Below are 14095 nucleotides of genomic sequence, written 5' to 3' on the forward strand. Positions count from 1 at the left end.
TGGTTCTGTGGTGTTTTACTGTGATTCCTAAACTTTATTGTACAATGTTTTGTCTTCAGGAAATAATGAACCACACTTGGTTTGAACATTTCCCGGGAACACCCTGGAGAAACAAGAGTCAATGTGAACACATCGATGGTAAGTCAGGCTCTCATTAAGCTTTTCGATGGATGCATAATTTGAAGTACGAGTGTGCACTCCCGCCCTCTGGGCCGGTGCAACCTTCTCAAACCATCTTGGGTGTGCAATTTTCTTGGAAAATGAAAAAGCCACAGTTGTGGAAAAAGCACTTTGTAATTTTTGTCGTTTTTGAAAAACATTTTATTGATCATAACATATCATGAGACAAAGGAACTTGATTTGTAATACCGGCTGCCACCACAGGTGGTGCTATTTCCATATCGAAGTTAATTTCGGTGACATCCACGTTTGCTCTCTTATCGTAAGAAGAGGTAAAACACAGTCACAATGGAGAAGTAATTGTCAGAATTTGATGCATGTATGATTTGGTTGCAATTTCTTCCTTTATATGGCCATCTCAAAGCATGACTTTCAATGGTGCATTTTCTGCAGACAACGTCATGGCTGTTCATTCTCCATTGCAATTGTCATAAAGATATCGTTCGACCACATTTTATAAATATTTGGGATAATTGGGCGTCGATGGGTGGGGAATGGTCGGGACATATCTCCCCACGTTTTTGACGAGGGGGTTTATCCGCCCACTTTCCACTCAAACATAACATAAAATGCGTTGCTCTGTACAATCCGCATTGGCCTGGATATGGGATGTTCTGATAATGATGTAATAATGTTGGCAGAGGCATATCGGTCGACGTTGTGACGTCAAATTGTGTCGAGTTTTTCTTTTTGCTCTCATTTGACGTCCTCTTAGAACCCCTCCCTGGCAAGGCTGTTACTGAACTGAAAACGGTCAATGGAGGAGATGTTGAGCACATTGACTCGAAAAGTGCTCCCAATTGTGATGGTGTACATCCAGTCCAGTGCCCCATCCAGGAAGAGGTAAGCATCTGCACTTTCTGATGGTGAATCAACTATGATGTGTTGTGTTGTGAAGCTGGAAATCATTTTCGATTTTCTGCTGAAGATTTCAAAACTGAATTGGTCAAAATGACAACACAACATTTGCTTCTCTTTTTAGTGATAGTTTTGATGTTTTTTTTTTGTTTGCTGTGCATTTCTGCAATGGAACTAGAAAGAGCAATCCGATTGTAGACTCTTGCTAGGACTTTTGTGTGGTGGTGTGTCTCTTTGTGTGGTTTGAAGAAGATGTATTGATGACATAAGATTATGTTAACACAGTGGAGAAACAGACCTTTTATGTTTCATTGTATAGATTCACGTTCCATTGTTCTCCTCCGCCTCTTCCCTTTATAAGGAGTGAGGTCCGATGGTACCAAGCTCCTGCCCTGCCTTGACCATGATACTCCTCCACTCCCTTCTGGCCTCAGCCAACTCTCTCCACTGTCCAACTCCCACCACCATCTTACGGATATCCCTCTTCACACAATCCTCCCATCTCAACTGCGCTCTCACTCTTTTCCTCCTACCTTGCTCCCTCAACCTATTCGCTCTCTTTGAAATTCTTTCTCCCCCCATCTGCACCGTGTCCAGCCAATCTCAGCCGGCATTTCACCAATCTCCCCACCAAGCTCATCTGCACACCAATCTCCTCCCTCAATTCATCCATTCTCATTCTATCCACCCTCTTCACTCCTGCAATCCTCCTGACCCAGTTGTTCTCGCAAACCTGCAGCCTCTGTTGTTGTCTCTCTGTCAGTGCCACTGTCTCCATACTGTAAAGGTAGGCCGGCATTACACAAGACATATGAACCTTTCTTTTCATTCTCCTTGAAATCATTCTGTCTCCCCTTACCTCCTCCACCTACCATGCATTCGCCCCCACCTGAATCCTCCTCTGCACCTCTGCCTCAGACTTACCATCCCCGGTCACTGTTCCACCCAGATACTCAAACCTATTTCCTTGTCTGATCTCCTTCCTCTCTCAGCTCATATCAATTCATTTTCTCTGTTGCCCAACCCACATCACTTCCGTCTTCTCCATGCTCATTTTCAGCCCATGTTCCTCCCGTCCAGAATCCTCTCTTGCCGAATGCACATTTTATGGACGTACGCATATTCTAATTGGTATTCTTTACAAGTAGGTACTCCCATTCTCATAGTACGTACTTTATAGATGTGCTCACATTCTAATTATAATACTTTATTGAAGTAGTTCATTAAAAAACAAAAAAAAAAAACAACAAACCTTTAGAGGCCATTTTAGAGGCCATTTATTGAAGTACTTCATTGAAAAAAGATAATGTGTAATACTGGCTATCCCTCGGTGGCGTCTGTGGCCTACATTAGCACGTTTTGCAGACAGACAAACTGACGAACCAACAAATGGACTCAAATGCAATACCTTCTGGCGAGGATAATAAGAGAATGCCAGAGCTGTGTGATTGCATCGTTCTTGCTCAATCCAGCGTTCACTTTTTTCACTATTCAAGTGATTTTTTGTTTTCACTCCAGGAGACACCCAAACCTCCACAGATTCCGGTGAGGCGGAACACAACTTGGCAACGCCTCCGCAATTTCTTTAAACGGCTCAAGCCTCGATGTCTCAGGCGTCAAGGTAGGAGGATTGAATAAACAGGGGAATGTGACGAGTACCTTATTTGTACTCGGGTTTTTATGGAGGAGTATCAAATGGTCCTTGTTAATCACAGAATAAAACCTTCAATTTCCACATTGTCATCACACTTATTTACTTTGTTCTTCCCGCACAGACTGAGCCGGATGAAGAGCAGCTGCTACTCTTCCAACACTTTAGCAGGACATCAAAAAGGTTTGTTAAGAAGTGTTTTCCATTTGAATTGTCAATGATGAGTTTCCTTTTCCTGAATGTCAATACCCCGTCAAGTAAATGTTGATATATTTTAAAATGATTCGACATGAGGGCCAGCTGTGAGACTCCTCCAATCCAAAAGAGCCAAAGACAGCCTCTCCTCCAATTTTATTCTTCTTTCCAAGGTCAATGCTTGTTTGTTTATTTAGTTTGGCTCTGCGCACAGTTGTGACCTCACCCCGAAGTTGCTCCAGCAGTCAGCGGTGCCTTATTTCGGGATTTGTTTATCACACTATTCTTGCATGACTCCTTCATCGCTGTGCAAGCTGCCATGGAGTCGACATATCCTTGGTGTCTACCATTGATAAGAATTGTACATGCTGAGTCACAATAAGGTAACTAAAACTTAGGAAAGAGTAACAATCACGACATTGTTGTAGTATTTATTTGTGCGTTTCACCGCTCCCTTTGTCACCCTTCTCTAGCGCTCACTGTTCTTCGCCTTGCCAGATGGTTCGGGCCTACTATACAACTTGGACGGTGCTGTACAAGCACCTGCTCCTGTCTGCACTATTACCCGCAATGTTCTTTGTCAGGAGACCTACACAGAGACACTTCCCATTGAGAATTGCCTTCCAAAGTCACAGAGGTGAGGTTCCACTCGGGTTGAATAGGCCACATGTGTGATATGTCGTCATTGGTTTAAGTAACTATTTTTTCATAATGCCACAAATGGAAGACTTTGATTTTCGAGGATAACCTCTTCGGATCAGATTTATATTTTATACACTTCGAAAAACCCCTTGGGGGGGGGGGGGGGGATGAGTAACGACCGAATGTATCGCTGTCACACAGACACGCAGACAGATATACACCAAATTGTGTATTTTAGTAGGATTATAGGAAGCAGGCCGCAAGATTTGGTACAGAATTTGAGTTGGGAGTTTATAAACCTGAGAGGGAGGGGGAGACATGAAGGAAAGGTCATTGTTAGCGGATTAATATTGGACTGGGATTCTATTCTGAATTTAGCCTGCTGGTTGCATCATTGCCGAGGTAAGGCTGATGCAGTGCCCCCTGCAGGTTAAAGCTGGAATTATTACAGTAATAGGTTGAGGATGCTGGGGATAACTCGCTTATTGTTCGTGAAGGGCACCGTGGGATATCTGAGGTCCACCAACATTTGCTAGCAGACAGGACACTCAGCTTAACGTCCACCTGAGAGATGGCACACACATTGATGTGGAAAACCAGGGTAGGGGGGATTTGAAGGGGAGGAGCGAGGAGGGGGTGGGGGGGATGTGAAGGGGAGGAGCGAGGAGGGGGTGGGGGGGATGTGAAGGGGAGGAGCGAGGAGGCGGGGGGGAGGGGATGTGAAGGGGAGGAGCGAGGAGGCGGGGGGGAGGGGATGTGAAGGGGAAGAGTAATGTAAAGGGGGTGGAGGAGCAGGAGGAGGAGGAGGAGGGGTGGAGTACAGAACAGTTGGGCATACCAGGTATCTTGTTTATTCTGTAGAACTGATGATTCTGTAGAACTGATGACAGGGAAATTGGGGAAAACCTTTCGGATAAACACAAATATTTTAATTAAAAACAAATTAACTGAATGTAAGGAGGACTATGTCAGTCTGAGCAAGATCCTTAACCCTAACCCTTCTCTCCAAGGCTTCAAGGTGGCAGTGGACCACCACCTCAGGTCATCCTCCATCTCTCCCCCATAAACCCCTCACACCTCAGTTTGTTGGTCCGTCTATTGTCCCACGAACATTACATATAGTGAAGAGAATATTGACACAGCCGGTAGTTTTTAAACTTCATCTTCTTACTTCTCAGGTTCCACCTGGTCATTGAGATGGCCAAACCAGTTAAGCTGAGCTCGGCAACCAAGCTGTACGGTGTAGACTTTGTCGATGTCGGCGCGACTGGCCGGAGGGACATTTCTTCTCATACAAAGAGGGAACGTTCACTGCAAAGGTGCTGTCCATATTGCTCACACCAATGAGTGTCACCAAAGACCACCTGTCCGCCGTCACACAGTGTCAGTCGTGAAGCCTACTTACCCAGGAAAGACTATAATAGTATTGACTGTGATATTATGATTAAGGTCATTTTAAATGTACTAAAATACATACAAGTTTTCACTTCACTGTACTAACATTGCGCTGGTAGGAATGCAGGATGGCCTCGCTCCTGGAGGATGCACACTCACCTCGAAGCTGCTAAGCCTGGGCTAGAATGCCGATGCAGCTATAAACTGTCTCCCTGGAGTCGTGCAGACAGGCCAAAGCTATCGATGTGTGTGCAGACCCTCCGGTGGGCGTTAAGCTGGGTGTCCCATCCGCTGGCATGAGTTGGTGTACTTTAAAGATCCCACGCTGTCCTTCACGAAGAGTCGGCGAGTTATCGCCGGAACCACAAACAAATTATACATTCCTCCTCTATCCTCCAGGGGGCACTGCATCAGGGGCATATCCAGGCCCCTCCCCTTCATTAACCTTCCACAAATCTCATTACCCTCGCCTGAGGAGAGGGTATTGCATTTGACTCCGTTTGTCTGTCTGTCTGTGTTGTTTGTTTGTTACTTGCAAAATCGAAGATTTTTCAAGTATATTGGTCGGTTGCGTTTGTGGTTGTCTGTTTGTCTGTTTGTCACCGGCCTACAGGTCACCATTCTAAACCGATTGTCACGAAACTTTACCAAGTTGTATAGGTCGTCCCAATTGAGAAGCCTATTGATTTTGAGGTCAAAGGTCACCTGGAGGTCAAATTTCTAAAATCGCCAATTTAAATCCGATTGACTTGAAAATTGAACAGCATTTGCATATCGAATCACTAAATTGGGAAACATACTATTTTGAGGTCAATAGGTCAAAGGTCAACTCAAGGTCAAACTTCCAAAATCATCATTTCATCTGAAAAAACCGTCAATTCTCATCCGATTGACTTGAAAATTGAACAGCATTTGCATATTGCCTCACTGAATTAGGAAACCAACTTTTTGAGGTCAAAAGGTCAAAGGGCAACTGAAGGTCAAAGTTCCAAAAATCAATTTCCATCTGAAAACCCATCAATTTTCATCCGATTGACTTGAAAATAGAACAGCATTTGTGTATTGCCTCACTGAATTGGGAAACCAACTATTTGAGGTCAAAGGGTCAAAGGTCAACTCATGGTCAAACTTCTAAAATCACAATTTTTCATCTGAAAAATCGTCACTTTTCATCCTGTTGACCCGAGCTTTGATCAAGATCGTAAATTTAAATCTTCATGAAACGGCCAATTTGCTGTATCAATGGAAAGCTTTAGTGGGGGGGGGGGGGGGGGGGGTTGTAAGTATTGTGCTTCGCATGACGTCTTCTTCTTCTTGTTTGTGTGTTTGTCTGTCTCGCTCACTTATACTTACCTACAGGTCACAATTTTAAACCGATCCACACGGACCTTCACCAAATGGTAGAGTTCGTGGTCTGACAAAATGCTATATATTTTTGGGTTCAAAAGGTCAACATAGGCCAAAGGTCATCATCCCTCTCTGTACCCACCATACCCAGTCGTACCCTGCTGCTCCTGGACTCCGTGTCCTTTCCTCCTGACAAGGTGGAAAAGTTTCTGTCAACCCTCGACTCTGATTCTGCAACTGGACCCGACGGCATCAGCCCACGGGTCCTAAAATCCTGCTCTGCTGCTCTATCTCACCCTCTCTCTGTTCTCTTCACCCTCTCTTTTGCTCAAGGTCAACTGCCATCTGCTTGGAAATCAGCCAACATCACCGCTTTGCACAAAAAAGGTGCAAAAACAGATCCTAGCAACTACAGACCAATCAGCCTTCTCCCAATTATCAGCAAAGTCATGGAATCCATCATTGCTTCGGATATGAAATCTTTCCTCTTCTCCAATGGCTTGATCTCTGATCATCAATTTGGTTTCAGACCAGGTCACTCTACTCTGGACATGCTGCTTCTGCTGTCTCAACAATGGATGGAGGTCCTCAATGCCAAACAGGAAATTAGAGCTGTCTCCCTCGACATATCACGTGCCTTCGACACGGTCTGGCACCCCGCTCTGCTCACCAAACTCTCCTCCTTTGGTATCCATGGAAATCTCCACGCATGGCTGGCGGACTTCCTCTCTAGTCGTCGTCAACGTGTGGCCCTGAATGGGTTTCTCTCATCTCCTCTTCCTGTTCAGGCTGGAGTTCCCCAAGGCAGTGTTCTGGGCCCCGTGCTTTTTCTGGTCTTCATCAATGATCTCTCTGACTCTCTCGAAAATCCTCTCTATCACTTTGCTGATGACTCCACTCTCTGCCGCTCCATTCCTCTTCCCTCAGATCGGCAGTCTGCTGCCTCCTCACTCTCTGAAGACCTGGACAAAATCACAGACTGGTCAAACAAGTGGAACATGTCTTTCAATCCTGACAAATCTCACACTCTTACTATGTCTCTCCGAAAAGATCGACTGGACAACCCTCCCATCTACTTTCTCAACAATCCTCTCCAAGAAGTTCTGTCGCTCAAGATTTTGGGTCTCACTATCTGCCATGATCTTTCTTGGGAAAACCACATTTCCAAGCTGGCCTCCAAAGCCAGTCGCCGACTGGGCATCTTCCGTCGTGCGAAGTCCTTCCTCGGCACACCTGAGCTCCTCACCACATACAAGGCTTTCATCCGCAGCTCAATGGAATACTGTTCTCCCCTATGGGCCGGTGCTCCTGCCTCACACCTAGCTCGGCTTCACGCTGTTGAAACCAAAGCTTTCAGAATTATTGGAATCTCCCGCGATGAAGCTATCTCTGAGGGCCTTTCACTCACTCACCGCAGGCAGGTAGGTGGTCTTTCTGTCTTCTACCGACTCCTCTCCGGCCTTGCACCCCCAGCTCTCTCTGTGCTCTGTCCCCCAAATATTCCTACAGGTCGCACAAGATCTGCCAGCAACCCTCTGATGGTTAAACTGCCGAAATCTCGGCTCTCTGCTCACCTTCACTCTTTCATTCCTCTTTTCTCCCGCCTCTGGAACAAACTCCCTCACTCCCTTCAATCCCACTCCTCCCTCCAGGTCTTTAAAACAGCTGTTCACCACCATCTCTTATCTTCCCCCATCCAAAACCTTGATCTTTTCTACCCCCGCTAATTCACCCCAGATCCACCTTGTTTGAAATTCCAACTTCTTTCCTGGAAGTCCTGGCAGTGTCCATATGTTTTATACCTCTCCCACCGCCCCCTTCCCATGCCCCCCCCCCCCCAAAGCCCTCGCCCTCTCTCAGATCTCTCGATGTCTCCATGTCTCTCGGTCCCTGCTCTCAAATGTTGTGTTTGTGTCCTTCCCCCTCTCTCCCCATCTTGTCTACCGCTCCCGATGTTATATGTTTTATGTGTCGGTTTGTCTTTCTGTGTGATTAATGTTCGCTCTTTCACGAGCCTCGATCTTGTATACAAAAAAAAAAAAAAAAAAATCAGCCACTTTTTTCAAATTTCTAACATCCTCAATTTTTATCCGATTGACTTGAAATTTGAAAAGGATTTACATATCAGCGAACTGAATTCAACCATAAACTATTTTTGAGATCAGCATAGGCCACAAGGTCAATATAGGCCAAAGGTCAACAACCATTTCAAATTTCTAAAATTCTCAATTTTCATTAGATTGCCTTGAAAATTGAATGGGATTTACAAATCAGGTAACTGAATTCAACCACCAACTATTTATGAGATCAACATGGGCCAAAAGGTCAACATCGGCCAAAGGTCAAGCACTTTTTTTCGAATTTCTAAAATCCTCAATTTTCATCTGATTGACTTGAAATCTGAATAGCATTTGCATATCAGTTTACTGAAACCAACCACCAACTATTTTTGAGGTCAACACAAGCCAAAAGGTCAACACAGGCCAAATTTCTAAAATTGTCAATTTTCATCCGATTAACTTAAACTTTGAAGACGATTTGCATATCGGGTCACTGAATTCTCCCACAAAATATTTTTGAGGTCAAAAGGATGTGCTACTGAGTACCATTCTACTTTGTACTGTTTTGTCGTGTCGCTCTATGAGTGATTTTTCATCTGTTTGTTTGTCCGCACAGAATAAATATGATGATCTCTGCAGCCGTTGGTCCCATTGACAGGAATTTTTCACCATAGGTGCAACTCCACCAGAATTTTTAAATAATAATTATGACGTCATCGGTCACGTGGTTCGGCCGCCATATTTGTTTTAACACAAAAGCCTTAAAAACCACTGAAAACACATCCTGGCGAGGGGTTGCCATCTCTGATTGCTCTTTCTTGTTAAGAAATTTAATTTGGCTATACACCAGGAGGCCTCCCAAATGGACATTCATCCTCAATGGTTACACTTAACTGCTTGTCGCTCCCTCGGTGTGTTCGAGGATCATCATAAATGAGTTACAGTACCTCCGTACATCGGTACGACAACTGTTACTTTTGAGTCGTTGACAGAAGAATGTATTTGCGAATCAAACTGTTGCTTTATAGCAAAACACTACTCAGTCCTTGGTGATGTGTTGTTGATTGTCCCGCGTGAGCAGTTGGTTCACTTTGTCTGTCGAGACGTCAGTTTATGATCGAGGAATAACTCATTTCAAGTGAATGTTTTATTTTGAACACGAATCGGAACATGAATCAGAACATGAATCGGAAAAAGAACCTGCAGTTTAACAGTACTTTGGTTCTGAATTTGTCCCGATCTCGCATTCACAGAGAGGAGTGAGATAATATTTTACTCTGTCTGTCTGGCAGTTTCAACAATTCAATTGATTATGTTGATTACGAATTGATTATGTACAGTTAACTGGTTGATTACGAATTGATTGTGTGCAGTTAACTGGTTGATTACAAATTGATTATGTACAGTTAACTGGTTGATTACGAATTGATTGTGTGCAGTTAACTGGTTGATTATGAATTGATTATGTACAGTTAACTGGTTGATTACAAATTGATTGTGTGCAGTTAACTGGTTGATTACGAATTGATTGTGTGCAGTTAACTGGTTGATTACGAATTATGTACAGTTAACTGATTGATTCATAAATTGATTATGTACAGTTAACTGGTTGATTAATGAATTGATTATGTACAGTTAACTGGTTGATTACGAATTGATTGTGTGCAGTTAACTGGTTGATTACGAATTATGTACAGTTAACTAATTGATTCATAAATTGATTATGTACAGTTAACTGGTTGATTAATGAATTTATCATGTACAGTTAACTGGTTGATTACGAATTGATTATGTGGATTTAACAGGTTGATTACGAATTGATTATGCACAGTTAACTGGTTGATTTATGAATTGATCATGTACAGTTAACTGGTTGATTAATGAATTGATTATGTACAGTTAACTGGTTGATTACGAATCGATTATGTGAAGAAACTGGATGTTACAGCACCTGGATGTTGGGGATGACACAGGACCAGGATGTTGGAGATGATACAGGACCAGTATGTTGGGGATGATACAGGACCAGTATGTTGGGGATGATACAGGACCCGGATGTTGGAGATGATATAGGACCAGGATGTTGGAGATGATACAGGACATGGATGTTGGAGATGATACAGGACCCGGATGTTGGGGATGATACAGGACCAGGATGTTGGGGATGATACAGGACCAGGATGTTGGGGATGATACAGGACCCGGATGTTTTTGTTTTTTTTGTATACTGAATCGAGGCTCGTGAAAGAGCTGACATTTACTTCACAAACAAATCAACCAGACAAACAAAATATATAAAAAGAGGGAGCGGGAGACAAGAGAATGGGAAGCACGCAAACACTTGAAAGCACACAACATTTAAGAGCAGGGAGATGTGTGGGAGGGAGAGGGCTTGGGGGGAGGAGGCGTGGGAAGGAGGGGGGGGGGGGGGGGTGGGAGAAGTATAAAACACAAGGACACCAAGGACTTCCAGGACAGAAGTTGGTATTTCAAAAAGTGGGATGTTGGGGATGATACAGGACCAGTATGTTGGGGATGACACAGGACCCGGATGTTGGAGATGATACAGGACCCGGATGTTGGGGATGATACAGGACCAGGATGTTGGGGATGATACAGGACCAGGATGTTGGGGATGATACAGGACCCAGATGTTGGGGATGATACAGGACCTGGATGTTGGAGATGATACAGGACCAGGATGTTGGGGATGATACAGGACCAGTATGTTGGGGATGACACAGGACCCGGATGTTGGGGATGATACAGGACCCGGATGTTTGGGATGACACAGGACCCGGATGTTTGGGATGACACAGGACCAGGATGTTGGAGATGACACAGGACCCGGATGTTTGGGATGACACAGGACCAGGATGTTGGGGATGATACAGGACCAGGATGTTGGGGATGATACAGGACCAGGATGTTGGGGATGATACAGGACCAGGATCTTGGGGATGATGCAGGACGCGGATGTTGTACCAGTGCATGACGTGTGTGCGGAGCCGTGGTAAGGCGGGCGTAACGTGTGTGCGGAGCCGTGGTAAGGCTGTGTGTGCTTCTTGGATGTTGGCAGAACCTGTGTGAATAAATCCTGATCGATTAAACCGATCGTTGAATTCTTTGCATTGCTTGAAACTCTGAGGTAGTATGAGAGTTCTTAGGTTTTGCACAGCCCTGATGTGGAAGCTCCAACTTGCTCAGGAAACCTCCTCATCAACTGCACAGATTGTAATGTTGAAACCTGTGCAGGTGTAATCGTTGATTGTCCCTACAGGTAATAACCTGTGCAGGTAATTTTCCTCAACAAGGAGACACAAGAGTTCATCTTCTTCATGTTGATATTCCACGCGACCTCTACCGACGTCGTGCCGGTTCTGGAGTTGTCTGCGACCGTCCGGCACGGTGCTTCCACCTCGTTGGTTCTGCACAACCCTCTTGCTGTGCCCGTTACCTTCAACACTGACTGTGATCTCGATGAAGTGAAATTACCACCGCAGTTTGTCGTTCCCGCAGAGTCAAAGGTAAACCTACACCTGATGGGTTGTTTTCATAAGCCTTTAATCCGGTGTAACGTATGTTAAAGTGACAGCAAACATCCTGAAGAGTCTGTAGACCTTTGCAGTCGCCAGAACCCCACAGTTATATTGTATTCTCAGTCATTTCGTTCAGTCGTGAAGAGACCAGAGAGGACTTTCAAAACATGCAATTTCTGCCTTGCGTTGTGGCATTAGCAGCATACACAGACGTCACTTCTGCTGTGAGGACCGGGCTGCATGATGTTGCCGCCATTACGGGAGATAAGTGTATCCGAGCCGGTGTGTGTGGCGGCCATTTCATGAGTGGTCAGTATGTCCACATGCTAGGCTCAGTATCAATTGATTTTAGTGTCGATCTTCAAGTTTGTCTACCGGGGCGGTTTCGCTGTCACATTTGTTTGTCTCCCATAATGGCGGACGGCCTTTGTATCCCTGAGTGACGTGACGTCATTGCATACTTCCTGAGTCACAGCACGAAGTCGAGGGTTTGTCACCGGACATCAACAAAATGTTGAGTTGAACCCTGATCATTTCCATCGATTTTAATAAATCAATTATAAAGTAATGGTTAATTCAACGAAAAATGAACATTTGATGATCACCCACTTTCTTAACTCGAGCAAATGAAAAGGCCTGCCAAGCTTTCGTCACCACGTTTCACCCTTCAGCCCAAATTGGACTGAGGGGTATTGTCATCACGGGCGGGCGTCCGTCAACTTTTGGTTTCCGTCAATTTCAAGGAGAACGGCTTGTCCGATTAAATCCATGTTTGTAGTGTGTGTTGCGGTTGAGTAGAGGAAGGTTGCTTTCGAAAATAGGCGCGTTGCGATTTTCAATATGGCCGCCACGGCAGCCATCTTGAAATTGGTTTCCACCATGCATGGGCTGAGGGGTTACGCCCGCTTTGCGGTGCTATTTATTAAATATGCCGCCAATAGAGACAAATCAACACATTGAATGTCCATTGGAGCTTGCTTCCCTTCAAGCTGCAACAACCATTTAAACGAGGGCTTCCGCACCAGGGTCTTCCCTCCCTGGGAGAAATTTGGGAGATGGAGTGGAGTTTGGAAGCACGTGATGTGGTTGGGGATCTGATCTCTCTCAAACTATAATCTCCTTCAGCCAGAGGCAAACAAACACCGACTGCAAACAGGCCGCACCAGCTGCACTCCCACTCCAATACTCTGCTGATTCACGGCCAAAAGGAGATTTGAAAGCTGTTCTCCAGTGACGATGTTTGAGGAGGTGCTCCCACTCCAATCCATCGTCTAAAGTCTCAATGCTGAGCGTGAAGCAAGGAAGCAGCACGTACCATTTTAAAAAAAAGTTTTTGGGATGACTCGACTGGGGTTCACCTGCAGACCTCTCACACTCTAACACCAATCCACACCAACCACAACTACTCCAAACACAATCCACTCAAGCCAGGATCCACTTTAACCACACTCCACACCAACTACAATCCACTCGAACCACAACCACTCTAATCACACTACTACTCCAGACACAATCCGCTCAATCCACGATCCACCCTAACCACACTCCACACCAACTACAATCCACTCGAACCACACTCCACACCAACTACAATCCACCCTAACCACAACCACTCTAATCACACTGCTGCTCTAAACACAATCCACTCAATCCACGATCCACTCTGACCACACTCCACACCAACTACAATCCACTCTAACCACACTCTACACCAATCCACTCGAATCGCAATTTCAATGGAACCACATTGCACCCTAACAACAATCCACAACAACAATACATTTTTTCCCCCAATTTCAAACCGTTCCTTTGCAAGAAGACTTTAAAGTTTACATACAGACGTGAAGATTTTCTCGTGACTCGGGTTTGAAGCCTTGCTCAGACATTCATGTACGTGTGAAGATTTCCTCGTAGACTCGTATAATTTGGAAGCCTTGCTCGTAGACTCATGCAGGTTTTAAGCCTTGCTTGTGGAGTCATACAGGTTTGAAGCTGTGCTCAGACACTCATACAGGTTTGAAGCTGTGTTCAGACACTCTTACAGGTTTGAAGCTGTGCTCAGACACTCATACAGGTTTGAAGCTGTGCTCAGACACTCTTACAGGTTTGAAGCTGTGCTCAGACACTCTTACAGGTTTGAAGCTGTGCTCAGACACTCTTACAGGTTTGAAGCTGTGCTCAGACACTCTTACAGATTTGAAGCTGTGTTCAGACACTCTTACAGATTT

At 44.9% G+C, this 14095-nt stretch overlaps 2 protein-coding genes across 2 annotated transcripts in view; both read left to right on the forward strand.

Moving 5' to 3' along the window:
• Positions 1-14095, forward strand: part of LOC137413198 (15-hydroxyprostaglandin dehydrogenase [NAD(+)]) — a 519074-nt gene that overhangs the window by 232609 nt on the left and 272370 nt on the right. The window lies entirely within an intron of this gene.
• Positions 3147-4873, forward strand: LOC144889897 (hydrocephalus-inducing protein-like). Its single transcript, XM_078771105.1, has 3 exons — positions 3147-3267; positions 3358-3521; positions 4705-4873. The coding sequence occupies exons 1-3, from the start codon at positions 3250-3252 to the stop codon at positions 4871-4873; spliced, it is 351 nt and encodes a 116-aa protein (XP_078627231.1). The 5' UTR covers positions 3147-3249.

The sequence above is a fragment of the Myxine glutinosa genome, chromosome 1 (genome assembly GCF_964187855.1).
Source record: "Myxine glutinosa chromosome 1, kmMyxGlut1.1, whole genome shotgun sequence".
NCBI lineage: Eukaryota > Metazoa > Chordata > Myxini > Myxiniformes > Myxinidae > Myxine > Myxine glutinosa.